The sequence below is a fragment of the Diceros bicornis genome, chromosome 16 (assembly GCF_020826845.1).
Source record: "Diceros bicornis minor isolate mBicDic1 chromosome 16, mDicBic1.mat.cur, whole genome shotgun sequence".
NCBI lineage: Eukaryota > Metazoa > Chordata > Mammalia > Perissodactyla > Rhinocerotidae > Diceros > Diceros bicornis.
This window is the reverse complement of record NC_080755.1, coordinates 42,020,529-42,047,926: the sequence shown is the minus strand read 5'-3', so window position 1 is coordinate 42,047,926 and position 27,398 is coordinate 42,020,529. Positions and strand designations below refer to the sequence as shown.

The 27,398-nt window shown below is 41.6% G+C and overlaps 2 protein-coding genes and 4 non-coding genes across 6 annotated transcripts; all 6 read left to right on the top strand.

Moving 5' to 3' along the window:
- The first annotated feature begins 1,347 nt into the window (after window positions 1-1,347).
- On the top strand, window positions 1,348-1,413 carry LOC131415525 (small nucleolar RNA SNORD58). The gene has a single exon (XR_009222490.1). It is a non-coding gene; the product is annotated as a small nucleolar RNA SNORD58 (small nucleolar RNA).
- A 52-nt stretch (window positions 1,414-1,465) lies between these two features.
- RPL17 (ribosomal protein L17) lies at window positions 1,466-5,256 on the top strand. The gene is made up of 6 exons (XM_058557077.1): window positions 1,466-1,546; window positions 1,642-1,682; window positions 2,208-2,342; window positions 2,556-2,654; window positions 3,556-3,747; window positions 4,432-5,256. Exons 1-6 carry the CDS (start codon window positions 1,507-1,509, stop codon window positions 4,477-4,479), a joined length of 555 nt encoding a protein of 184 aa, XP_058413060.1. The 5' UTR covers window positions 1,466-1,506; the 3' UTR covers window positions 4,480-5,256.
- Window positions 1,755-1,819, top strand: LOC131415523 (small nucleolar RNA SNORD58). Its single transcript, XR_009222488.1, has one exon. It is a non-coding gene; the product is annotated as a small nucleolar RNA SNORD58 (small nucleolar RNA).
- LOC131415522 (small nucleolar RNA SNORD58) lies at window positions 2,408-2,472 on the top strand. Its single transcript, XR_009222487.1, has one exon. It is a non-coding gene; the product is annotated as a small nucleolar RNA SNORD58 (small nucleolar RNA).
- Window positions 3,803-3,866, top strand: LOC131415524 (small nucleolar RNA SNORD58). Its single transcript, XR_009222489.1, has one exon. It is a non-coding gene; the product is annotated as a small nucleolar RNA SNORD58 (small nucleolar RNA).
- A 485-nt stretch (window positions 5,257-5,741) lies between the features above and the next one.
- Window positions 5,742-10,256, top strand: C16H18orf32 (chromosome 16 C18orf32 homolog). The gene is made up of 3 exons (XM_058557078.1): window positions 5,742-5,827; window positions 8,489-8,682; window positions 9,554-10,256. Exons 2-3 carry the CDS (start codon window positions 8,518-8,520, stop codon window positions 9,617-9,619), a joined length of 231 nt encoding a protein of 76 aa, XP_058413061.1. The 5' UTR covers window positions 5,742-5,827; window positions 8,489-8,517; the 3' UTR covers window positions 9,620-10,256.
- Window positions 10,257-27,398: the final 17,142 nt, after the last annotated feature.

Sequence of the window (27,398 nt, the reverse complement as noted above, 5' to 3'; positions counted from 1 at the left end):
GAGTTTGAATCTGCCTAGAGTGATGGCGCCACGAAATAGAAGACCTAAAGGTAAGTGCTAACACCACCAGTGACTGTGAGGGAATAACCAGATAGATGACCTGGGAGAGGAAGGGAGGGAGGAAAATAACCAAGGGTTTTTCTCCACCAGATGAAGATCTAGAAGTGGCAGCGGGGAACGAGACCCTTCACGTAGCACATCCTTTACACAGGTTGCAGTACAATTGATTGGGTGATATTCCTATCCTGAGAATTTTCTGATTATCATAATTACATCCCATCTTTTGCATTTTCTTAATTATGCAATTACAAACCACTTTCAGGGGTACGTGATCACATAGTCAAATCTAACGAATGTTGACGAATAAATGTCTGGTCTATACCTAATAATATGTGGTCCTACCCTAGAACTACAAATCTGTTTTTAATTGATTGATATTTAAAATCTATAACTGTATTTGTAAATACAAAAAAAGGAGAATTTTGAGACAGTCTCTAAGGAGGCAATTCGTTTTCAGATCTTCTAAAACATATTCCACACTCCCTTTCTCCTCCTCCCCTCTTCAAATCTCGCTTTTTTCCGGCGGGGAATCTCGCGAGAAGTCGAGTTACCATGAATTCTCCCAGAGGCCACTGCTCTTCCTCTTCCCGTAAGCGGCCTGAGGTGAGTGTGTCGTAGCGATGTCCTTCCCAGTGCTCAATCCTCCGGTCATCGCCGCCATCCTGGCCTTGGGGGTGCTGATCTTGAGACCCCCGGGAAGAGGACTCCCGCAGCTACTGATTCCTCGCTGAAGGCGGTGTTCCTCTGCGCGGGGGGACGTGTCGGAGCGCCCGACTTGGGGCGACTGGGGTGTCCGGTCTCTGCGTCCCGCAGAGGGGCGCGATGGACGGGAATGGGGGCGGCGGGGGTACTACGGGCGGCCCGTGTTCGGGGCGGCCTCCGACACCTGAGGTCCAGTGTGTCGCGGTGAGTGGTGGCCGCAACGAGAGAAAGTTTGGGGGGAATAAAGTAAAGTGGGATGAGGCTTGACTCATTTGAACGTGCAGACTCGCTGGCGCTTAACGTGGGTGATATCCTAAAAAGCCTGCGGAGAGATCGCGTTGCTTGAGTAAAGGGGTTTTCTGTAGGGGGAGCATGTAGGGGTCTGGAGGATAGTAGTTGAATTCTATTCTTTCAATGTGTGGGGTCGGTTTACGCCTGAAGGATCTAGAGTTGGATGGAATCAGGCGGTATTTGCTTCCAGGGTGAGAGAGGGCTGATGAGGTTCTTGTCACTAGTGGTGTCCGCACTGCTGTAGCCACTGGTGGATGCACAGCAGAAGAAAGCTCTGAATGGAGAGCGGGGTAGCTGCGATGATGGCATTTCTTAGGACACCTTTGGATTAATCATGAAAAGAACTACTCTCTGAGCAGCTGTTCGTAGCATTTAAGACGTATTTAAACTGTTAGTTACTGTAAATGTGTATTGACAGAATTAATTTTGCTCCCTTCCAGGTGATCTCTGAAAATGGTTCGCTACTCACTTGACCCAGAAAACCCTACAAAATGTAAGTGAACAGGGGATGCGTGTTTCTTATTTTGGGGTAAGAGAAACAATAAGATGCCCAAAATTAACGAAAGGTTTTTTTTTTTAATTTTTTAGCATGCAAGTCACGAGGTTCAAATCTTCGTGTTCACTTTAAGGTACGTGAATCATAGCTATGCTCTGAAAGAGTCGTTCCACGTGTTTGGAGTTTTACCACTCTAAAAAGGTAGCTGCAGTGATGCGTTTCTTAGGACACCTTTGGATTTACCGTGAAAACTAATCAGTTCTGAGCAGCCACCTTTTAGTCATTGATCATCAGTGTATAATGAGTACTGTGATTTAGGATTTGTGGAATTGGGTAAAACTGCCAGAGAACTACTTGAGAACCTAGTGTACAGATTAAGATATGGGACGCATAGCTGTAGTGACAAGACGGTGGAATTAAAAGATACTACAGTGAATAAGCGGGTTTAGGGTTCATTTTTCGCTAGCTTCAAACCAAGCCTCCCTGGCTCTCAATCACAGATATTTTTGTCTCACTGTATTACATCACCTCCAAAGAATGGAAAGGTTTTAGCTGTTGATAATATGTGGACATTTTGAAAATCTGAGAAGTTAACGTTTCTTTGAGAAATTGTGATCCTTTAACATGGTTAACGCACAGTTTATATTATTATACTTAGAACACTCGTGAAACTGCCCAGGCCATCAAGGGTATGCATATCCGAAAAGCCACCAAGTATCTGAAGGATGTCACTTTAAAGAAGCAGTGTGTGCCATTCCGTCGATACAATGGTGGAGTTGGTAGGTGTGCCCAGGTGAGAATTCGTGGCTGCCATTTGAAAATGCAAATTGTAAGGGAAAGTGATTGGGTGGGATAAGGTTGCTGTGATGACCATCTTAGGACACCTTTGGATTAACCGTGAAAAAAACCATGTTCTGAGCAACCTTGATGTTGGATAAAATTCATCTTGGTGGTAACATTGATTTAAATTAGGAAATGACTAATAGTCTCTCCATTCTATTTTCAGGCCAAACAGTGGGGCTGGACACAGGGTCGGTGGCCCAAAAAGAGTGCTGAATTTTTACTGCACATGCTTAAAAATGCAGAGAGTAATGCTGAACTAAAGGTACAGAAACCATTAGCACCTTTATATGCATCCAACTTGGGTGGTGGTTCAATTAATATTACCATTGTCCAGATTTGTTATACAGGCAATAAAATAAATACTATTAGAAAGGAATATAGTTACCAAATTGATGGCCTTGGTAATGGTTAATGTGGTTTGTTAACCTACATTCATAATGGAGAGATTTAAATTTCAGTTAAAAGTTAAACCAACGGTGTAATCAACAAAACACAAGTTTATCCATTTTGGCCATTATCCATTACCCTTTTGCATTTGGAATTCTGGGCCTGAACTGGGATTAAAATGATGTTAAACCCTTCTAGCTGCCAATCCATGCTGCCAAAATGCTGTTTATCACCAAGGCTTCGAAATTGACACTAGCAGATCCTATAACTCTAACTCCTCTTCTCCTAACGACCTTTAAGGAGGCTACTTACAAACAAAGTGCATTTAGCACTGAGTTTTGGTCATTAATTAGATTTAAGGAAGGACGCTTAGAGGTGAAAAGAAATGCTTGAACAAATAAACTATTTAAAGTCTTAAGGATTGCCGTTCATAAATGGTTTCATTGGGGCCAGCATGGTGGCGCAAGTGGTTAAGTGTGCGAGCTTCAGTGCAGCGGCCCGGAGTTCGCCTGTTCGGATCCCAGGGCGTGCACCGACGCACTGCTTGAGCAGGCCGTGCTGTGGCAGCCTCCCATATAAAGTGGAGGAAGATGGGCACAGATGTTAGCCCGGGGCCAGTCTTCCTCAGCAAAAAAAGAGGATTGGCAGATGTTAGCAGAGGGCTGATGTCCTCACAAAAAAAAAATGGTTTCATTAAGGCAGGGACTTGATTTTCCAGTGATGGTGTTAAATGATAAAGAGGTTATCTGATTTTGTTCCCCCTTTTCTCTTCCCAGGGCTTGGATGTAGATTCTCTGGTCATTGAGCACATCCAGGTGAACAAAGCCCCCAAGATGCGGCGCAGAACGTACAGAGCTCATGGGCGGATCAACCCCTACATGAGCTCTCCCTGCCACATTGAGATGATCCTTACTGAAAAAGAGCAGATCGTTCCTAAACCAGAAGAGGAGGTTGCACAGAAGAAAAAGGTAAATTACTTAGTCCTTGCTCAGTTTCATTTATGTATGATGATTAGATTTGTGGTTGCTGTGATGACTAACTTAGGACACCTTTGGAACAACCGTGAAAGAAAAGTATCCTGAGCAACCAGCAGTCTTCTACTCATTTTGTTTTGGCTTTCATGGGTCTCATTTGTTTCTTGACTAATTGTATTAGAACTTGGTATTATTCAGTACATCAGAACTATATGATTATCTGCTGATGGCCCCCCTAGATGTCCATAGCCACTCCAAATCCAAATGCATCATGTCCAAAAATGAGCCCTTCCCTCCTCTCCACGCCCCTCCTCCAACTTGAATAATCTTGTTTAGAGTAAGTGATCATTCAGTTTTTTAAGCCAGGAAGCTGGGAGTGGTTCTAAACTACTCCCTACACACTTAATGAATTTAGCTTCTGTTGATTTTATCACTTAAATAGTATCTTCATTGTTGCTGCCACTTGGTGTTTGCCTGCTGGGCTCCCTGCCTCAGAAGCATAAGCTTTCCCATTTAGTTTCCTCCTGTCTGCGCCTCCCCCCATACCGCTTCTGTATGCCAAAGGACTCTTTATGTTGAAGTTTGCAATTTTTCTTTCAGTGAACTGCAACCTACTCCTTTAAGATGTAGTTTGGGTTCCTTCAGGAAACTTAACAGTTCTTTTATTTTTTTCCCCAGATATCCCAGAAGAAACTGAAGAAACAAAAACTTATGGCCCGGGAATAAATTCAGCGTAAAATAAATGCAAATAAAAGTAAAAACAGAATGTTAGTTGTCTTTATTATTAAATATATTTCAAATGCCCTCGCGGGATGGATCAAACAGGTTTCTCGTGATTAGAATTAGAAACATATTGTTTGCCCTGTGCCATAGATTTTGGTTCATAAACATGCTGTTTTGAATCTCTAGGTGCTTCTTTGTATAAGATGGAATTAGAACATGGGAAAATGTCTGAAACTTTTCCACTTTGAGATTTAACAGTTACCCATTCACGAATTTAGTTTTATGGCTTTTAGTATATTGATTTGTGCATCTATCGCCACAGTCAATTTTAGAACATCTTATCCCAAAGAGGAACCTTGGCAGTGGTTAGCTGTCACTCCCAAACCTAGGGAACCACTTTTCTATTTGTCTATATATATTTGCCTGTTCTGGATCTTTTATGTAAATGAAATCACAATACACTCATCCCTTGGGATCTGAAGGGGACGTAGAGGGCCTGCTGTATGTGGCTGTTTGTCACTGGCTTTGACTTAGCACGGTGTTTTCAGGGTTCATCCATGTAGCGTTTTATCTGTGCTTTGTCATTGGTTAATTGATTATATGAATATACTATTTGTTGAACATTGGGGTCTTTTTTTAACCTATTACAAATAGTGCTGCTGTGAACCTTTGTGTAGAACAAATTTTGGGGTGGGCATGTTCTCATTTCTCTTGGGTTATATACCCAGAGTGGAATTGCTGGATCATATGGTAACTGAATAAACTATGGAGAAACTGCCAGATGTTTCCAAAGTGGTTGTGTCCCACCAGCAATGTATGAAGGTTCCAATGTGTCCACATCCTGTCCAAGGCTGATTATTTCTAGCTATCCTATTGGATGTAAAGTCGCGTAGCCATTTCTTTTAAACTAATACCCGCTTAAAGTTGACATTAGTTCATGTTAATTTTCCCTGCCCTTGAATTTAAGACCCTTTAGACTACAGAGAGAATAGCCACAACTGCGTTTGAAAACAGCCTAGCTGTCACATGCAAATGGTGTAACCTTCCCTATGGGTGGTGAACCAGTGGCACGGGCGTCTCTGCTGAATCAATCTTCTGCATTTCGTCCCAGTATCCGGGCGGGGGTATACCCGGAGCCCGGCTCTGCCGCGCCCCCGCAGGCTTTGAGCTCACGGCGGCAGCGCCGGAAGCCGCGCCGAGTCCCCGCCCCGGCGTCACCGCTACGTCCTGTGCGCCCTGAGGTTGACGCAGGCGCGCCTTTGTCGGCCCCTTCCGCGGGGCCCATTGGCTCGGGGCGGCCCGTCCTCCCTCCGGAAGTGCGGACGTCTGCGCCGGGGCTTGGTGGTCGCGGGTGAGCAGGGCTGGGGTTCCCCGGCAGGCCCAGGCTTGCGGCTGGGGGTTCGGGGCGGGGTGGGCTGTGGCCTCGGCGCTGTGGAGCCGGGCCGCGGCTCTCCCGCCCCCGGCGCCTCGCGGCCCGCCGGCGCCCTCCCCCCGGCCTCCGGACGCGCGCCCCTGCCCCCTGTCCTCCCCTCGCCCTTCACCTCTACCTGCGTCGGCGTCCACCCTCTCCCGGCCTGCCCGCCTCTCCCTTCCTCTGTGTCCGTTTATTCTCCGCCTTGGCCTGAGTTGTCGCTTTCACTTCTCTCTCCTGTCATCTTCACCACCAGTCACTGATTCTCTCCGTGTTTTCGGGCCTTGTCTTGGGCTCGACCTGCCTTCTTGTCTCCAGTGAAATGATATGCCGAGCTGCGTTACTTAAAGGGAGGTGGCGTTCCCCCTCTACACCTGCCCCGTTTCTGAGACAGCCTCAACCTTTCCTCTCGTTGTATTGGACTTAGTCGAATGAAAGAAAATTCCTCTCCTCCGACAGTTTTAATCCATTTTGCTCGCTTTCTTGTAATATCCGAGAACTAGCTTGGAGAGAGTGAAGAAAATAATTTTGTCAATTTATCGTAGCCACCTTCTAGACCTTTCTAAGCCACAGTTTTCTCATGTAATATGAAGTAAAATACCTCACTGAAGAATCATGAGGATTAAGAGATAAAATACGGTGGTTTCGTTCTGAAAGAACTAAAAAGTTTTATAAAAGCCATCATTATAAGCGATAGTAGTATTTGTTCTTGGGAGTTTAAACACAGCAATTACAAGCGGGTAAAAATGAGTCTTTATGATGGAGGGGTTGGCAGTCTTCAGCTTAAAGTAGTGCTCGAGCATCGCCAGTGGTTTTGTAGGGTTTAGTTGGTTTTGAAGGTTTGGTGGAAAGGGAGTAACATGGTCATCGTGTTTTTGGAAGGGTAAAAAGCATTGAGCCAGGAAACCAGAAGAGAATTCTGGTCTTAGCTCTAGTTACTAGTTATCTTTGTGTGAACTTTGGGCAAGTCACAGCTTTTGCATCGGGATTTTCCTTTCTTTGTATGGTAACACTTAAGTAGCACTTAATATATGAAGACACTGTTCTGAGCTTTGTATTCCTGTTAATTTATCTAATCCAAGCTACATCCCCGCGAGCACATAGATACTGTTCTTGTCTTCATTTTACATGCGAGGGAATTAAGGCACGGACTGGTTAAATAATTTGCCCAAGAAGACCCTCTAGAGAGTGGTGATGGCAGGTCTCAAACCCAGGCAGCTGCCAGCCAGTCTGCTTGATTACTATGCTGTGGTGCCAGTGTGCAAGCCCTAAACCGGATCACCTCTTAAGTCTCTTCAGATCAGGTTCTAAATGTCTAGGCCAAAAATAATGATTCCTTAAAAAGTGCTGAAAAAAGACTCACTGCTCTTTTGGCCTATTTTAGTCAAAGAATATCTTCTTTAAAATTTTGGAGCAAAATACTTCAGTAAATTGTTCTTTTGATTTGACGAGGGGATTGTTTTAAAGAATCCAGTTATGAGTCCTTTGTAAAAAGCTGGTCATTCCTTGATGTATATTTACATTTTTATTTGTTTATAGCTCTCGTCATTCATTTCAAAGCCACATTCAGATTGGATTATCTATACCACTGTTCACTTGTATTGTGAATAATTATAAATTGCTTCTGTGTAGTCATGGTGCTCACTCATTTGCCAACAAATACCACTTAATTTACAATATTTTGAAAATAAAAGATTTTAGTATCCTGAATTAGCCTTGGGTACTGTTCTGTAGCTGCTTAGTTTTCAAGGCCTGCTCTAAGGGTTTAAAAATTGTTATAAATTTAGGAAGTCTTTGGTTTAATATATTATGGAAGTAGTATTGGTTCTTTTTCAAGAAATTATTGATTTTGAGAAATTCCAAGATGATATCTAATCATCAAGAAAATTAGAGGTGTTAATTTCTGGAAATGGACAGCTTATATATAACAATAAAATTAAATAAAATTTTGTATTACTTGGTATACCTTAATTGCCATGAAAAAGAAAAGCAAATATATTAAGGGAGAGTGGTTACGTGGGCAAGTCCAGCTGATTTTGCAGCGTAGAGGTCTTGCAAAGTGATATCTCAGGAGGGTTTCATTTTATAAGATTTGCCCTTAGCATTGTAGGTTTGGCTAATCAATATTGTCAGTCCATGAAGATGATTGGTCCTTTATACTCACACTAAACTGGCGTATGTCATAATTACCAATTTCCTTAATGTTTCTGTGTCTCATTTGCTTTATCTCTAAGTGGAGATAGAACGGGTACCCAACCTCACTGGGTTTTTTGAGGACTAAATGAGTTGATATATGCAAAGGGCTTAACTGCCTAGCACCCAGCAAATGTTGGTGTCGTTCCTTTATCATCAAATTTATGGTTGAGGAGCAGTGATTGGAGAGGTCTCAGGTAGAAACCTCACTATTATTTTTGTGTCTGCCACCTATTGTTCCTTTACCTTACAGATAGTATTTTTATTTAATAGACTCTTGCTTTTAGCTAATGGTTTGATTTAAGTTTTTCCTTCAGTGTAGAAATAGTCCTTTCAAATGTCTTAATCTAGGTAAATTCCTTCCGTCATTAATCTATTATGAATTAATTTGTTTTTCATCGCATGTAGCAACAGTTGAGGAGCTCAAGCCTGGGACAATGGTGTGCATTCCTTGTATCGTCATTCCGGTTCTGCTCTGGATCTACAAAAAATTCCTGGAGCCGTATATATACCCTCTGATTTCCCCCTTTGTCAGTCGTATGTGGCCTGGAAAAGCCATACGAGAATCCAATGATAAAAACAAAGGCAAAGGAGACTATAAGGTAAGAACATTAAAATGTCTTGAGGGCCCGGCCTGGTGGCGCAAGCGGTTGAGTGCGCGCGCTCCGCTGCGGCGGCCCGGGGTTCGCTGGTTCGGATCCCGGGCGCGCACCGACGCACTGCTTGGCAAGCCATGCTGTGGCGGCCTCCCATATAAAGTGGAGGAAGATGGGCACAGATGTTAGCCCAGGGCCGTCTTCCTCAGCAAAAAAAAAGAGGAGGATTGGCGGATGTTAGCACAGGGCTGATCTCCTCACAAAAAAAAAAAAAAAAATGTCTTGAATAAGGTTGGGTTAGGGGGGTGATCACTCAGGGTAAAATACTTGGCTTTTTGGAAAGGCAAGTTCTTGGAACCAGAAGCTTCATTAATGTGTCTTAAGTTCCTTCTTTTATAAAATAGGAGCTTGGGGTTTTTTTTTAAGTAATTAGCGTTCATTTTAAACTAAGGTTTTAAACTAGGCCTCTGATTAATGCGTTTGCTCCTTGCCCTATGGCCAAGATGATAACCAGTATTTCCTGGCTGATAAGAGTAATGGTAAATAGCTAATGGATAAGAAGAGATGATACTAAAACAAGCCAGTTTCACTGATAGCTTTGGTAAGAGATTTAATTGGAAGGGTTATAGAGATTTTTTTTAAAAAACAAAATGAAGTTATTTTTTAAAATGATTACCTAGACCACTCTGTTGTCTTTAGCATTGGTACTTGTTAAGTTCTACTTAGACTTTGTTCACCTGCGCTAATTTAGCCATCCTGCATATTTCTAGAAGCAGAGTTTGTTCATTCTGAAGTTTGTTGTCTGTTTTTAAAGAGAATATCTCTTACAGTGAGTATTTTTTGTTGTAATGATATCCACAATGGTTTTTCATTTTAGGATGCAGACATGAATGGATTCCCAATAAAAGGACCAACAGAAATCTCTGATAAAAAGAAGGACTGAAGCGATTGTCCCAAAGGATCTCATTGTTTTAAAAATGGACCTAATATGAAGCACCTTCTTTGTAATTGTCTCTGATCTTTTTCTCTGAGACCAGAACTCGAGATAGATAGTTTCGATATTTACCTGATACTAATCAGAAAACACGCGGTAGTATTTATATTTTAAATGTATTTAGTTATATTTAATAACCTCATTCCTGAGTTCCTTTTTCATTAAAGTAGCTCTCATTTCTATTATTGCAGTTTGTGCCACTAGACACTGTTACTAAATCAGTACCTACAAATCCTTGGGCCTCTAGCCTCTATTCAGGCTCTCCCGGTTTGAGTAGAGTACAATTTTACTGTGGAACAGGACGGTGAGACTGTGCAGTAAAATGAAAGGCCGTTTTGGAGATGATAATGACATGAAACGTAAAGATGTACTCACTGTCTAACACAATGGAGCAGCTTATCTATGAGAGTAGTAGTTACTGTTTATTGCTCTGAGGAAGATACAAAAGACAGGGAAATAGGGGAAACTTCTTTGAAAAATGGAACACCTTTTACATAAATGTCTAATGTATATCATAATAAGTTCTAATCTTTGTTGCGTTCCTTCTAGTCCTACAAAATGTATTAAATATTCAGTTTAGCTTGTGGTTCTTTTTTCTTTAAAGTTTAAATATTCAAAGGGAAAATTTTCACCACCATCAGAAAGCAGGATTATAGTAGTGTGATGGCATCTGGATAGTTATGGAACAAGAATGTTTTCTTTTTTTAAAGAGTAGATTGTATCAGTTACTTATTGTTGCATAACAAGACACTCCAATATTTAGTGGTTTTCAACAACAGTGACGTGACTGGGCATTTCTTTGCTGGTCTGGGCCTCTCTATATGGTCTTTCATCCCTGGGCATCTTCACTTGAGCGTTGGGATCTATAAATATTCAAAGATGATGAGACATATTTTTATATCATATTTATTTATTCCCTCTGAAGCAAGGAGAGGTTAGAAGGGGCTCCTCCCCTTGGGTCCCCGGTGAAGTCCTAGGTCCTAACCAAGGCTCTGTTAAGTTATGTGTCTGATCAAGTCATTGATTCACCCTGGACTTCAGTATAAATCAATAGATTTCAACTTTTCTGCCCCAACCTCCCTGAGGGTTAAGATAAATTCCCTTTAGCAACTAAATTTAGTTAATTAGTTAAAGTTACTAACTTTAATTAGTAAATTAGTTAACTAACTAATTAGTTAACTAATTAAGTTAAAGTTACTCAGTACTGGCTCTGGGTCACTGCTTTGTCTTTTTGAAAGGTATAAAAACAGCAAATATCGATAGTAAAACAATGAAGAGCAAGTTAAATGAAAAGTTAATATTCTTTCGCTACTCTCATTCCTTTATTCTAGCTCCACAGATGTAACCAGTGAGTTTTTTTTGTGTGGCCTTCTAGCAACTTTCTTAAAATTAATTTGTTTTTATTAAATATATCATTTTTTTAAAATCAAATAATATTGTGAGGTTTATGGTGTCCCTACTCTTTTAGTGTCCAAAGGCTTTACTCAGTTTTTGCTTTTGTCTTATGTTTTATCTCCGTATTTCTAAATAATACATACATTACTGCTATTTTTTGGAGCTGTCAACTTTAGACATTGACTTCCTGCTGTGGTTGAGATATAGCTGTCTACACTGTGTTCCTCTGCTTCTCCCACACATCCTCATGTGTTTTTGTAAATTTTGGTTAGGTCACTAATCAGTGTTTCTGTCATTATGAGTGCACAAGATACCTTCTATTTGCCCCTCCAAATCTGCTCCCTTCACCCTACTTTTCTGTCCAAGAAAGCTGTGTGGACCACATCAACGGACTCCCGTGGCCTCTGGGATCTGTTGGTTTGGCCAGTGGGGATCTGCAGCAGGAAAAGGGAGGGAGGGAGGGAAGGAGTGAGGTCAGGGTCTTTATTCCCTTGGCTCCTTCCCTTCAGGCCAAGCGTGTTCCTCAGCCAAGGCCACTGAGCCTCAGGGTGGCCAACTCCACTGGACTCCTTGCAGTTTCCACTAAGGCCTCTGTCTCCTTGCCCTTTTGGGCCTAGGGGCGATAGCATCTCGCAGTACTGGCTCTGGGTGGCTGCTTTGTCTCGAGGATGCCATTGTTTCTTGCTGGACACTGACTGATACAATGTAAATACTTCTCACTGCATAGATTATGAGAGTAGTGTGACTGAGTTTCCTTTCACGTAGGAGAGGTGCTTCGCTGAAGTTATTAATTAACTACTTTTTTCTCCCATACATTTCCTCTCTTGACCAGTTATTGCTGAGGCCTGGAGCACAGTGGCAGTCCTTGGGACTTTTCTTTACCATTCCTGTGTTGGATATCTTGTTTCCTGGATCCCACGTTGTCTTTCTGGATTTACTCCCTCGTGCTTTCTGTAGCACACCAGTTTTCTAATTCAATACTCTTAAGAGGTTCAGTATGGATAATTTTGAAAAGATCCCCCAGATCATTCCGGTTCATTTAAACCCACCCTGCTGAGAATCACTGGTCTCCTAAGGCCTTTTCCACTTCTAACAGTCTCACACTCGAGCACTGGTTCCAGTCTTATATTTTACGTACTAGGAAAAAAAAAAAAAGTGTTTAAAAAGATTGAGGGGACTCATACACAGTTGAGGTCTTTTTATTTTGCCAAGCAGGAATATATTAAAAAGCTATAAGTTATTATCACCATTACTTCATTTAAAAAAAGACGTTGTGACACCAAAAGAGTGAAAGAGAACGTGAGAATAAAGGATAACAATGGCCCATTCATTTGAATAAGTTTATGAAAAATTCACTATTTTGTTCATATTTTTCTTCTTTTTATGGTTGATTGGTGAAAACTTATCACCTATCCTTGGACTGGATTTGATAGCCACTGTCCTACACCACACTGGCGTTCTCTTGCCCCAAAATATCAGTCCTACCATCTGTCCATCTAGATTTCAGGGTAGCCTTTCTAGTAAGAGCTATTATTTGTTAAACGCATGTGCTTGGCACTGTGCAAGGGTATTTCAGACACGTGATCTTATCGGATCCTTATAAAACTGAAATACAGTCAAAGAAACAGTCATAGAGTTTAAATATGTTCAGTGGAGAGACTAGGATTTCAAAGCTGTGCTCTTAACCTACGTTATTTTAAAATATTGACTCGCTATGGAGCTATCACAGCTGCTGATACCACGTAAGACCATAGTGGGAATAACTGGGCAGAAATGGAGAGGGGAGTGTGGACTACTCCGTGTTTGTGGACTGGTTTTAAAGTTTTAATTTTGCTCACTTTGCAGCATGACTTTTTAACTTACCTACTTTCAGTAGCTTATTTTTGCGTTCGTTCATTTTAACTGCATTTCCTATCTCTTTTTGTGAGATGGGCTCATCTCAGGTGATTATTCTAGGCTCGTCTGACTTGGGATTTGTCATGTGTTCTTTTTCATTACTAAGCTGCCTTCCTGGGAAACGGGAATCAGCACTTCCTCAAAATGACCACCACCGGCATGTGGATCTATTCAGCAGACTGACAGGTCGGAAAAGAACTTTTAACCACTGGTCTTAGCCTCCTGAACTCTCTAAAGCTGATTGTCCTGAGTTCACGCATATCAAAAGGAGAAAGAGGAGAGAAGTCTCCTGTGGTTTCCTCCCCAGGGAGCTAATGGTTCCATCCTCAAAGCCATCTTCATTAACATGGTGACTGCTCCTTAAGGAAGAAGCAAAGACTGAGCAAACGTATTAAGTGAAGAGAGAGGTTAAATTGATAAGGTGAGAACTGTCAATGAACTGTGAAGGCCCCGTGTGTGATAAGTAGTCACAAAATATACTAGCCACTCCACATGTTGAGCTGGTATGGACCTTCGGGTACCCCTAGCTCAATCCTCTCATTTCTTTTTTTTTTTTTCTTTTTTTGTGAGGAAGATCAGCCCTGAGCTAATATCCTATGCCAATCTTCCTCTTTTTTTGCTGAGGAAGGTTGGCCCTGAGTTAACATCCGTGCCCATCTTCCTCCACTTTATATGGAACGCCGCCACAGCATGGCTTTGACAAGCGGTGCATCAGTGCGCTCCCAGGATCCGAACCTGTGAACCCTGGGCCGCCGAAGCAGGGCGTGCCCACTTAACCACTTGAGCCACCGGGCCGGCACCCCCTCTCACTTCTACTAAGGGCAAAAAAGGGTAAAAGAGGTAGCCCAGGTACTGGAACAGGGCAAGAGTGGAGTCTCCTGCAGGACTGCCGTGTACAGTTGTGCTGTGCGTGCACTGCCCAATTTCAGAGAGCATCATTCACATGGACAACAACGTAAATGATGCTCCTAGACCTATACATTGCACACCCACCCTTTAAGCTGTACACAGAGGTCCTGCTCCTGACTTGTAATTCAGCAGGTGAACTTTCATACTTCCTTGGTGTATTCGTTTTCTATTGCTGCATAACAAATTACCACAAACTCAGTGGCTTAAAACAACACAAATATGTTATCTCACGATTTCTGTAGGTCAGAAATCTGGGATTGGTATGGCTGGATTCTCTGCTCAGGATTTCACTGGGCAGAAACCAGGATGTTGGCCTCGTCTGTGGTTATCTAGGCTTCCAAGCTCACTGTTTGTCAGAGAATTCATTTTCTTGCGGTTGTAGGACCGAGGTCCCCGTTTGCCTTCTAGTCAGCCAGGCACCGCTCTCAGCTCCTAGCGGCTGCTTGCAGTTCCTTGGCGTGTGGCCTCCATAAGCAGCTCACTGGATGTTCACTTTCTTCCAGGGCAGCCAGAGCACATCTCTGATTTCTAATCTTCTGGGACCACCAGAGAAAATTCTCTGCTTTTAAAAGGCTCATGTGATTGAATCAGACCTGCCTAGATAGTCTCTATTTTAAGGTCAACTAATTTGGTACCTTAATTATACCTGCAAAATCCTTCCACAGCAGCACCTAGGTTAGTATTTGATTGGTGTTTGGGAGAAGGTGTGTGTCCGCCTAGGGGGGCCATCTTAGAAGTCTGCCTACCACTCTTGGCCCCTTTCCTGACTAATGATTCTAGTCCTTCGGTTACTTGGGAATCCACTTGTGATCTGAGTCCCATGGTCTCCACCTATCAGTGCCCCCCAGGCTTCACTGATTTTAAACTCTGAAGAGTTTATAGCTTTGAAATTTAAAGAGCTACTCAGCATGGCCTTTTCTGACCCCAAATTGGATGGCTAGAAATCACTTCAGATGGGGAGATGAGGAAGGCAGTGAAATAAATAGTGTATTTCACATCAGAAGAAAAGCACATAAACGTATGACAACGTGTTTCAGCAGGGTAGTACAAATTAAAACCACAATGGGAAACCACCAGAATGGTAAAATTAAAGCTCAAGTGTTGAGAGGGTGAAGAACAGAAGGAGTTCCTATATACTGCTGGTGGGAGTGTAAATTGGTACAACTACTTTGGAAACCAATTTGGCATTATCTGGTTGATAAAGTTGATATAAAGTTGAACGTGCACGTACACTATGATCCAGCCATTCCGTTCCTAGACTCTAAATACCAGAGAAAAACATGTATCTCTGGAGATGTACAAGAATATTCATAGAAGCATTGTTTATGTAATAGCCCAAATACAACAGAACCAAAAGCCCACAAAAGTCCATCCAGATTAGGAACGATGAATAAATTGGTGTCATAAACCCTTTTGTAATGCTTTAAGTGGGTTTCAAAAAATTCCGTTGTGTAAACCATGGGATAATATTATTTGGGGTTAAGGAAATGATGGGGGTGAATTTGCTCAGCTCACCTGATCCAAGGATCCAAAAGCCAATCAGCAATCATTTTATGTCCAAATTCATAAAATATGCATATACTGGAATACTATGTGTCTAATTGAAAAATAGAAACCTCATTAAATTGGAGTTGGGAGGCCAAATCGGGGAGCTTGCCAGCCCCAGGTCAACAGCAGAGCCCAACAGGATGAAGAAATGCTTTGTTTTCTTTACCAGCAAGAAGCTCAGCCAATGAGAGACTGTCACAGCTCAGTCAATGAAAAGACACTACACATCAAATTCTCAATTGCTCCAATGGACTCTTTGTTTACAATAGCCCTCCCAACCTCCTCCTCCCGTCTATAAAAGAGTTTTTCCTCCCTACCTGCTAGGGGACTTGCAGGTGGCTTCCCATGGTTGCAGATTTCGAATTGCAATTCTTTGCTGACCCCGAATAAATCCATTTTTGCTGGAGAAATAACTGGCTATTTGTTTAAGGTCTACTTTGCAGCAATGAAAAATAAATGAAATTAAAAGTAATCCGTGTTGCTCAAGATATGAATAATGGTTACTTCTGGGAGGTATTGATTGGAAAGGAGAACAAGCGGGCTTTCTAGGGTGTTAGAAATGTTCTATATCTTGATGTGAGTGGTGGTTACACACATATTTACGTATGAAAAGATTTAGATATACCCTTAACATTGTCGGTTTACTATAGGCAAGTCAATAAAAAAATTAATTAATTTAAAGAGTGAATTCTTAAATGTATGCATCCACATGGATAAATCTCAGAATTTTGAAGGAAAAACAAGTCACAAAATAATACATACTGAATAATTCTTTTTATATAGTTCAAAAACAGGCAAAACTAAACAATATATTTAGGAATACATACAGAAGTGGTAAAACAGTTTCTAAAAATCTAGAGAATTATTAGCAGAGATGTTAGGATGGTGGTTACCTTTCGTCGAGGGAGATGCAATCAAGGAGAAGCACAGAGAGGGCTTCTGGGATATTACTATTTCTTAGTTGGGTAGTGGGTTTCACAACATTGTCCTTTAAACTGTGTCCATTATATATTTCTTTTCATGACATGTTTTACAATTAAAAAAAACAGCAGCAGCATGGATCAGCTCTCCAAAACTCTTCACTTACCAATGCATCTTTCCTAAATTTTAAATTTTATTCTACAAGTAATACGTTAAGGTATTCTTATTGTAAAATATTTTTAAAATACAGATAGTGTAAAAATTTCTCCTGACCCCCTGTTGTGTTTGGGGGGCAGCAAATTAATGGTCACAGACTAAAACTGTCTTTGCCGATAGTTTATTTAACACAAGTTCACTGTGAGATTTATAATAGTATCACAAGCCAATAGCCTACAGGATAATATCTCTTAATAATCCAATAAAGAAATAACACACACCCAACCAATGATAGATTAATCACACTCTTGTTCCAGGCAAGGGGAAATAAAGGAATAAAGTCCAAATTTAACCCAGGTGTACCTTTGTGTATGAGTATGCACTGAGGAGAGATGGTTAAACCAACCAAAAGCTGACTTCCAGCTGCCAGCACACAATAAAAGTCCCTTGTTGCTACAGCATGTTGCTGGGGAACGACAATGCCAAGGTTGGTGGGCAGGCTGATCTCCTTCATGGGCCACTGAGGTTTGTCACCCCTACTGATAAGGGAGTCACCCTTACCATGGTAGGAGCTAATGCCCCAAGGTCTTTGGACAGTTTATTAAGTCAGCAAAGAATGCCTGTTGCTTCTCTACATGTTCTTACTTATAAGCACCCCAACACTGTTCATCCAGTGACCTACTGAGTGCTTATCAATGACAATAGATGAGATGATGACATCCTGACAGAACTTACTTCAATCTTTTTTTTTTTTTTTGGTGAGGAAGATTGGCCCTGAGCTAACATCTGTTTCCAATCGTCATCTTTTTGCTTGAGGAAGAGTGGCCCTGAGCCCATCTTCCACTATTTGTATGTGGGTCACCTCTACAACATGGCTTGATGAGTGGTGTAGGTCCAGGCCCAGGATCCAAACCCATGAACTTGGGCCACCAAAGCAGAGCACACTGAACTTAACCACTACACCGGCCCCTACTTCATTCCTATATCAAAACAACTTTTTTTTGGCCTGTGTCATAAACAAGTGGATTTGAAGTTGTAACCATGGGCCCAGTAGGACCAGTTCAACTGACCCCATCTTATCAACAGAGTAATTAAGAGTTGTTTTTCAGGAACTGAGAGTCGGCCACTTGTCCAGTTCAGGCCAGTTGAGACCACCAGACCAGCACCTGGGCCTGTGTAAATGCCAGATAAGTGACCCTTTTGACATCAAGGGGCCAAAAACTCCACCCTCAGATCATACTAACACCACCATTTTGTGAACGTGCATCCTGTGAAGAGCCATGAAGCTTGCACGGATCATCAATTACCTCACTTCTTACCTCCAATCATCTATCTCCACACTTCAAACCACCTTGCCCTTCATCCCATAAATTTTGCCCCATGCTGTGGATTGGGAAGACAGATTTGAGAGCATTGCCTCCTGTTTCCTTGATGGTCAACCTTGCAATAAAGCCTTTTCTTTTCTCAAAAGCTGGTACCATAATAATTGGCTCTTTATGTGCGTCGGGCAAGAGAACCCCAATTTTGTGTGGTAACACAGTCATATCAAACCAATACACACAACCACTCCCAATCCTAGATTTTTTTTGGTGTCTTATTTCTTTTTCTTATTGTTGACTTTGAAGATAGACTTTAAACAATCTTAAGGAAAAGAAATGAAATTATGGGGCCAGCCCCGTGGCCAAGTGGTTAAAGTTCCACATGCTCTGTTTTGGCAGCCCAGGTTTGTGGGTTCGGATCTGGGCACAGACCTACTCCACTCATCAGCCATGCTGTGGAGGCATTCCATATACAAAGTAGAGGAAGATTGGCACAGGTGTTAGCTCAGGGCTAATCTTCCTTGAGGCAAAAAAAAAAAAAGGGGAGCCATCGCGGTGGTTTAGCGGTTAAGTTTGTGCACTCTGCTTCAGCAGCCTGGGGTTCGCAGGTTCGGATCCCAGGTGCAGACCAACGCACCACTTGTCAAGCCATGGTGTGGTGGCATCCCATATAAAGTAGAAGATGGGCACGGATGTTAGCCCAGGGCCAATCTTCCTCAGCAAAAAGAGGAGCATTGGCAATGGATGTTAGCTTAGGGCTAACCTTCCTCACAAAAAAATGAAAAAAAGAAGAGGAAGATTGGCAATGGATGTTAGCTCAGGGGGAATCTTCCTCACCAAAAAAAGAAAAGAGAAAAAAAGAGATGAAATTAACATATGAACAATCTTTTCAAAGCCTAGTGTTGGGGAAGAGGGAGAATCCCCTTCCGTCCTTTCCCTTAAAGTTTGTATGGCTGGCCAAATAATTAAAAAGGCAGGTTAGCAGGAGAAAATCAAACAAAGTTTAATAACGTGTATACATGGGAGAAACTCAGAAACTGAGCAACTCATCATTCTGACTCAGCTGCTCGCTTGAGTATTTTCAGCTAAAGGTGAGGAGGGTGTGTGTGTGGGGGGTAGTGGTTTGGGATTTCAGAGGGGAAGAAGACAATTCTCATGGAGACGGAAATGCAAATGTTTGTCTGACAACTCTTTTCAGGGCCACCTAGAGAATGTGGCCTGGGAGAGACAGAATTTTTGATAAGATGGGCTTGTTGGTGCCTTTTCTATCACAGCATCTATTCTACAATATACTACAGCCATCATATGGTAGTGGCTCCTTCCTGGAACAGGTCTTCTATGTTAAATTCTTTAGACAGTTTGGGAGGGGAAACTCAAATGTTCTTGGTGAGTCTTCTGAGCCTTTATTGCCTTCAGCTCAAAATAATCTGCATACCAGAGTGGCGCAGCTTCGGGCAGCCTGCCGTGAACACCATCACTAGTCATCTGTTATCTATTCTCAATGTTTATATTTTATTTTAATTTTTATTATAAGAATAGTACATGCGGAATTCCCACCACCTATAACAGTACCTGGCCCAGAATAGATACTCAATAAACATTTATGGAACAAATCATGAATATTCTTTCAAAAAATTATAATTCAGAAGTGTATGTGTATTGTAAAAAGTAAAAAGCTCTTCCTTACCTCCCCGTCCCCATGCTCTTCTAATTCTGATGATTGTGTCAAAAGAAAACCCTCTATCCTTTGTAAATCTCTCACTTACCACTTCTTTTTTAGGAAATTGTATCTTCTGATAGTCTTTAATAGAGAAGGGCTCTGTGCTATTTGGGGTTCATTGCCACCTTTCGAGGTAGTGGAAACTGTGATGGGTTGGCTCCTGTGATATTGTGATTTATAATATGAAATATGTATTTGGTCTTTGTCCTTGTTTCTGGCACAGAGCTCCTAAAACTCTTGGAATTTCTTAAGTGAATAGAGCAATAAGGGTGTCTTTTGTTATGTTAATGAGGTGACCTGATCTGCACCTAAGGATGGTGGCTGGTTGCCAGGAGAATCAACCATGTGATTAGAGAGTTAGAACTTTCAGTCCCATTTCCCTGACCTCCAAGGAAGGGAGGGGGGCTGGAGGTTGAATCAATCCCCAAAGGCCAACGATTTAACCAATCATGACTATGTAGTGAAGCCTCCATGAATACCCTGGAAGACAGGTTTTGGAGAGCTTCTGGGTTGGTGAACAAGTGGAGATTTGGAGAGAGGGGTGCATTCAGAGAGCAAGGAAGCTCCACTTCTTTTCCCCATACCTTGCCATGTGCCTCTCTTCCATCTGGCTGTTCCTGAGTTATATCCTTTTATAATAAACCGATAATCTAGTGAGTAAGCTGGTTTCCTGAGTTCTGTGTTGCTCTAGCAAATTAATCAATCCCAAGGAGGCTGTCATGGGAACCTCTGATTTATAGCCAATTAGTCAGAAGTACAGGTGACAACCTAAATTTGCAATTGGCGTATGAAGTGGAGGGCAGTCTTGTGGACTGAGGCCTTAACCTGTGGAATCTGATGCTATTGCCGGGTAGATAGTGTCAGAATTGAGTTGAATTGTAGACACCCAGCTAGTCTCAGAGAATTGCTTGGTGGTGTCAGAGAACCACGCCCCACCCCATTGGAAATTGACAACAGAACACTTTTAGCCACCATTTATATACCACAACCTCTGGGAAGCCTTCCCTTTCTCCCCTTCATGGGGGCCTCTTGCCCCTGTGCCCTGCAGCCTCCTTGCAACAATTTCCCTCCAGGTGACCTTGCACTACAGATAGGTGGGTACCTGCTGTGTCTTTCACAGGATGGTGAGCTCCTTGTAGACAGCCATCTTCCACAGTGCCTTGGGGGATATGTTTGCTAAATGTTTTGGAACTAAATTTTTTAAAAATGCAGCACAATTAGAAGTCACCAAATGCTAAATCAACAAATTACTTGAATCTCTCCCCCTGACATTTTAGTAGTGCTTTAAAGGGCAGTTTAAATGACCTCGTCCAACAGTTAAGCCACCACTCTGACACTGGTGACAGAGGAGGTTTGGGTCACTGCTTTTCCATGCTCTGTTCTCTGGATATCCCCATCCCTATTCTCCACACAGTGGTGGGATAGCACAGACTAGGTCGTAAGTCCTTTAGGCTCGTGCTGCTGGCTTCTGGGAGATTCACTGTGTCTAATGAGACCAGCAGTCTCGTTATTGTATAATTGCATCCTTCTATAAAACATGCTCTAGTGTATGTGAAAACAATTTTTACCTAATTTGGTTCATTGGACCAATAAATAAATCTGACCACCTCCTCGGAGGTCTACAAACAACTAATCCAGGGAAGATTTGAAACTGTGTGCCTGCACACAGGGAGGACACCATGAGAAGATGACTGCAGAACTCGGGGTGATTCTTCTACAGGCCAAGGAATGCCAAAGATTGCCAGGAAACCACCAGATGCTAGGCGAGAGGCATAGAACAGATTCTCCCTCTCAGGCTCAGAAGGAACCAACCCTGCCAACTCCTTGATTTTGGACTTCTGGCCTCCAGAGCTATGAGATGATAAATTTCTGTTGCTTAAACCACCCAGTTCGTGGTACTCTGTGGCCCTAGTAAACTAACATACCTAGGTATTATAGCACTTTTTTTTTTTTTGGAAAGACAAAATAACTCCAGGAAGTCAGTATGGATGTTCACACGCTAATGGTATTGGCAAAAGAGCTCTGAAATGGCCTTTTCCAGTGAGTGAGAGCAGGCTTTGCAGCCGGACTGACTGCCTTTGAATCACCATTTGCTCGCTTTGTGATGCTGGGAAGTTTATTTAACTTGGGGCTGTAAAATGGGGATGATAAATAAGTACCTATTCTGGAGGGTCAGAAGGACTATTAAGTGAGTTAATATACCTGAAACTTTTAGAACAGTGCCTGGCATTGGTAGGTGTTTTCAAACATCATTAACTAATATTAGTTTGTGACTCATCCTAATTTGTCCCTAGCGGGAAGGAGACAGTGACAGCTGTACAGTGCCCCCTCCCCTAGCTTCCTCCAGCAGCACTGGTGGACAGCTCCTCCCAGGAAGAAAGCTGTCAGGAAATGTAATGGTCTGGCGGGCCAGTGGCTTTCTCCCAAGACTTAGCCTTAGGGCTCAGGATAAGGAAAGATGAAAGGGGACTCTGTAGATGTAGATGTATATATAGCTGGGCTCTCCTGCAGGCAGGAGGGATTGGAGAACTAATTGGTAGCGTCTCCGTCTGCCAGGCAGGTGACACCCCAGACCTGTGGAGTCACTGTCTTCTGAGCATTCAACCTTATCTGCAGCAGTGTCTTACTCTGACTGCTAACAGCTGGCATTGCAGGGGACTCGTTACATAGCATCAGGTGAGGACTTGGAAGACACTAGTTCTGGAGCCTGCTCAGTCCAGTCATCTGCACAGCTTACTGGCTGTGTGTCTTTGTCCAAATCCTCTCATGTCCCTAAGACTCAGTTCCTCATCTCTAGAATACAGGGACTTGGTTAATTGCCAACGTCTTTTCTCAGTTGTAATTTCTTTTTTTAATTTTATTTATTTATTTTTTTCCCCCAAAGCCCCAGTAGATAGTTGTATGTCATAGCTGCACATCCTTCTAGTTGCTGTATGTGGGATGCGGCCTCAGCATGGCCAGAGAAGCAGTGCGTCTGTGCGCGCCCGGGATCCGAACCCGGGCCGCCAGCAGCGGAGCGCACGCACTTAACCACTAAGCCACAGGGCCGGCCCTCTCAGTTGTAATTTTATTTGACTACCTGTTCGGCCGTCCTCTGCTTGAACACATGTAGGGATTGGAGCCTTATTTTTATTCCAGGTAGACCATTTCGCTACTAGTAAGCTTACGTTCACTTAACAACCTATGGTGAAGTGCTTTCCTAGTCAGTACATAGCTTTCTACACCAACCCTTTCTCATAGGATTGTTTGGAGATTTAAATAAAATAGCAGTGCATAAACCATAGCAAACAGCCAATAATGTAAATATCAAGTTCTTACATGGTGCTGAAATCTGCATCCTGTAACTTCAAACCTTTGGTCCTAATTTGGTTCCCTGGCACAACACAAAAGAAGTCTGATCATGCCCCCTGAGAACAGTTATCGTATTTATCTCAAGTCTTCTCTTAATGTAGTTGTGCATACGCAGTTCCATCAGCCATTCTACATCTGACATGATCTCCAGACCTCCCACCATCCCCAATTCCCTGGCTAATCTAGTTCGGATTAATCTATATCCCTTGAGGAGGAGCACCCAGAAACTGACAACTAAAACATGTGAGTTCATTACCATGTGGATTGTGCAGGTGAACCAAAATTTATTGAAAAAGGCATGCTGCAGGCATTACTTAATTCTCACAGCGACTATGAGTTATGGAGTGGGTATTACTGTCTCCATTTAACAGAGAAGAAAACTAGGCTCAGAGAGGTTAAGTAGCTCTTAAGTTATGGACTGCATGTTTGTGTTCCCCCAAAATTCATATATTGAAACCCTAACCTCCAATGGGATGGTATTAGGAGATGGGGCTTTTTGGAGGTAATTAGGTTTAGATGGCATATGAGGGTAGAGCCCCCATGATGGGATTAGTGTCTTTATTAGAAGAGAAAGAGTCTAGACCTCTCTTTCTCCACCATGTGAGGATGCGATGAAAAGACACTGTCTGCAAACCAGGAAGAGGGGTTTCACCAGACACCAGATCTGCCAGCGCATTGACCTTGTACTTCCCAACATCTAGAATTATGAGAAATAAACGTCTGTTGTTTAAGCCACCCAGTCTGTGTATTCTGTTATGGCAGCTAACTAAGAACTGACTAAAATGTTAGCTTTCCCCAAATCATTCAGCTCATAATTATGGAAACAGAATTCAAACACAAGTCTAACTCCACAGTCTGCTCTTCTTTCTCAGAGAAGCTGGAAAACTGAGCACTGTTCTTGGAACAGGATTGGAACAATAATCTCGAATTAGTCTTGATCTTGCTTATTAAGTGGCCTTCTCTTAGGCAGAGGTTCTTTTTGGCCGTTTAGGTTCTAAAAAGAGAGTCAGCCCCCTCGAGGTGAAGACTGTATTCACGTATGAAGTCTGTACTCAACCCTAAACACAGAAAAGCTGCACTCTAGACACTGTATACCAGCAGTTATGAAAAGCTCAGCCTCGGAGGTCTTGAAAGACACCTGGTCTACCCATTTGGCTCCACTTTATGCCCCTACCTTTGCTTTCCCCCTGTCGTTAATGTTGCAATTTTGTGTATTTCATGTGTTTGCAAGTCACCTTAAATATTTTTAGGAAGAAATGTATAAAAAAAACTTTGTTGTTAGTGCCATCAGGTTGATTCCAACTCCTAGCGACCCCGTGTACAGCCGAGCGGAACTCTGCTCAGTCTTTCTGTGCCACCTTCTCACCTTCCAGCACTATATCAGACAATGCTTCGCTGCTATTCATAGGGTTTTCGTAGCTGATTTTTTTGGAAGTGGGTGACCAGATCCTTTTTCCTAGTCTATATTAGTCTGGAAGCTCTGCTGAAACCTGTCCACCTGCTGAAACCATGGGTGACCCCGCTGGTATTTGAAATACTACCGGTGGCATAGCTTTCAGCATCATAGTAGCCACCACAGTATGACAACCAATAGACGGGCGGGTGTGATTCTAACAAACGAATAATTATCCCCTGCTCTTTCCCTTTTACTACATCATATCTGAACTGAACTTTCCAGAACAAGCAATCTCTTTTAGTAGCCTGCTCTACTCACTGAGTTTACAGTCATCTAATACCTTCTAGGGTCCTTTTCATTTGAAACATGCTCTATCCAATTTTTTATTTTCAGTCTGCAGCATTTAAAAATTTTTAATTGTACTTATTTTTTGAATAGGTGATATGTTCACTAGGTACAAAATTTCTAAGGTGCAAGAGTGCACACAAGATTTCTTCCTCTCACCCTGGTTCCCAGGCGCCTAGTTCCCCTCCTAGGAGGCAGTCAAGGTTACTAGTATCCTTTTTATCCTTCCAGAGATATTCTCTGAATGCAGAAGCAAATACATACATATTTATGTATTTTACTTTCTCTTTTTTTTAGACAAAAGTAACACACAGTATGCAGTTTTTCATTTTTTTTCCAATTAAAAGTATATCTTAAAAAGAATACGTAGGTCTTGAAGATCAGTGGATACCAGGATGTTTTCTGTCTTTTAGTATTACAAAAAAGTACTGTAGTCACACCTAATAACAGACCATCAAAATATATGAAGTAGGGCCGGCCCCGTGGCTTGGTGGTTAAGTGCGCGCACTTCGCTGCTGGCGGCCGGGGGTTCGGATCCCGGGCGCGCACCAACGTACCGCTTCTCCGGCCATGCTGAGGTCACATCCCATGTACAGCAACTAGAAGGATGTGCATCTATGACATACAACTATCTGGGGCTTTGGGGGAAAAAAAAATAAAATAAAAAGGCAAAATATATGAAGCAAAAATGGACAGAATTGAATGCAGAAATAGTTCTACCATAATACCCCACTCTCAATAATGGATATAACAACCAGACAGAAGATAAGGAAATAGATGACTTGAACAACGCAATAAACTCTAACAGACATACAGAACACTCTACCCAACAACAACATTCTTCTCAAGTGCACCTGGGACATTCTCCAGAATAGACCATATGTTAAGCCACAAATTAAGTCTCAATAGATTTAAAGATAGATATCATATAAAGTATCTTCTCTGACCACAATGGAAGTTAGAAATCAACAAGAGAAGGAAAACTCGAAAATTTACAAATTTTTGGAAATTAAATAACACACTCTTAAACAACCAGTGGATCAAAGAAAAAATCACAAGAGAAATTAGAAAATATCTTGAGACAAATGAAAATAAAAACACAACATTCCAAAATTTATGGGACATAGTGAAAGCATTGCTAAGGGGGAAATTTATAGCTATAAATGTTTACATTAAAAAAGAAGAAAGATCTCAAATCAATAATTTAATTTTACAACTTAAATAACTAGAAAAAGAAGAACAAACTAAACCCAAAGCTAACAGAAGGAAGGAAATAGTAAAGATTATAGCCGAGGTAAATAAAATAGAGAATAGAAAAATGATAGAGAAAACCAATGAAACCAAAAGGTGGTTTTTTTGAAAAGATCAGCAAAATTGACAAATCTTTAGCTAGACTGACTAAGAAAAAGAGCAAGAAGACTCAAATTACTAAAATCAGAAATAAAGTGGGGATATTACTATTCATGCTGTGGAAATAAAAAAGATTATAAGAGAATACTATGAACAATTGTACACCAACAAAATGGATAACCTAGATAAAATAAAAAAATTTCTAGAAACACAAAACCTACCAAGACTGAATCATGAAGAAATAGATATCCTGAATAGATCAATAACTAGTAAAGGGATTGAATCAGTAATCAAAAATATCACAACAAAGAAAAGCCCTGGACCTGATGGCTTCACAAGTGAATTCTACCAAACATTTACAGAACTAACACTAATCATAAACTTTTCCCAAAAATTTGAAGGGAAGGAACACTTCCTAACTCATTCTATGAGGCCAGCATTGCCCTAATACCAGAGCCATTACAGCAAAGCAAAAAAGAAAAAAATAAACCTACCGACCAATATCTTTGATGTGTATAGATGCAAAAATTCTCAAAAAAATACCAGCAAACTAAATTCAGCAGTATATTAAAAGGATTATGCACCACGACCAAGTTGGCTTTATTCCTGGAATGCAAGGGTGGTTCAGCATACAAAAATTGCCCAATGTAATACACCACATTAATAGAATGAAGGGAAAAAACCTACATGTTCATCTCAATTGATGCAGAAAAATCGTTTGACAAAATTCAAAGCCCTTTTAGGATAAAACTGCTCAACAAACTAGGAATAGAAGGAAACTACCTCAACGTAATAAAAGCCACATATTAAAATTCCACAGCAAACATCTAAGATTAGGAACAAGGTAAAGATGCCTATTTTTGCCCCATCAATTCAACATAGTACTGGAAGTCCTAGCCAGAGCAATTAGGAAAGAAAAAGAAATAAAAGGCATTCAAATTAGAAAGGAAGAAGTAAAATGATCTCTGTTCACAGATGATATGATCTTATATGTAGAAAATCCTAAAGATTCCATAAAAAATCAGTTAGAACTAATTAATGAACTCAACAAAGTAGGAGGATACAAAATCAATATACAAAAATCAGTTGCATTTCTATACATGAACAATGAACAATTTGAAAAGGAAATTAAGAAAACAATTCCATTTGGTACAGCATCAAAAAGAATAAAATGCTTAGGAATTAACTTAACCAAGGAAGTGAAACTTATACGATGAAAACTACAAACCATTACTGGAAGAAATTAAAGAAGACATTATTTATTATGGGAAAGACATCCTATCGTCATGAGTTGGAAGACTTAATATTATTATTATTTTTTTGTGTGTGTGTGTGAGGAGGATCAGCCCTGAGCTAACATCCATGCCAATTCTGCTCTTTTTTGCTGAGGAAGACTGGCCCTGAGCTAACATCCTCGCCCAT

What these genes read in the sequence shown, in the direction of transcription:
- C16H18orf32 (XM_058557078.1), top strand. Translation starts at nt 8,518, where the DNA reads ATGGTGTGCATTCCTTGTATCGTCATTCCGGTTCTGCTCTGGATCTAC. An exon ending in AAGGCAAAGGAGACTATAAG is followed by an intron (nt 8,683 to 9,553) that starts GTAAGAACATTA and finishes TTTTCATTTTAG; the next exon opens with GATGCAGACATGAATGGATT.
- RPL17 (XM_058557077.1), top strand. Translation starts at nt 1,507, where the DNA reads ATGGTTCGCTACTCACTTGACCCAGAAAACCCTACAAAAT. An exon ending in GAGTTGGTAGGTGTGCCCAG is followed by an intron (nt 2,343 to 2,555) that starts GTGAGAATTCGT and finishes TTCTATTTTCAG; the next exon opens with GCCAAACAGTGGGGCTGGAC. An exon ending in AGGTTGCACAGAAGAAAAAG is followed by an intron (nt 3,748 to 4,431) that starts GTAAATTACTTA and finishes TTTTTTCCCCAG; the next exon opens with ATATCCCAGAAGAAACTGAA.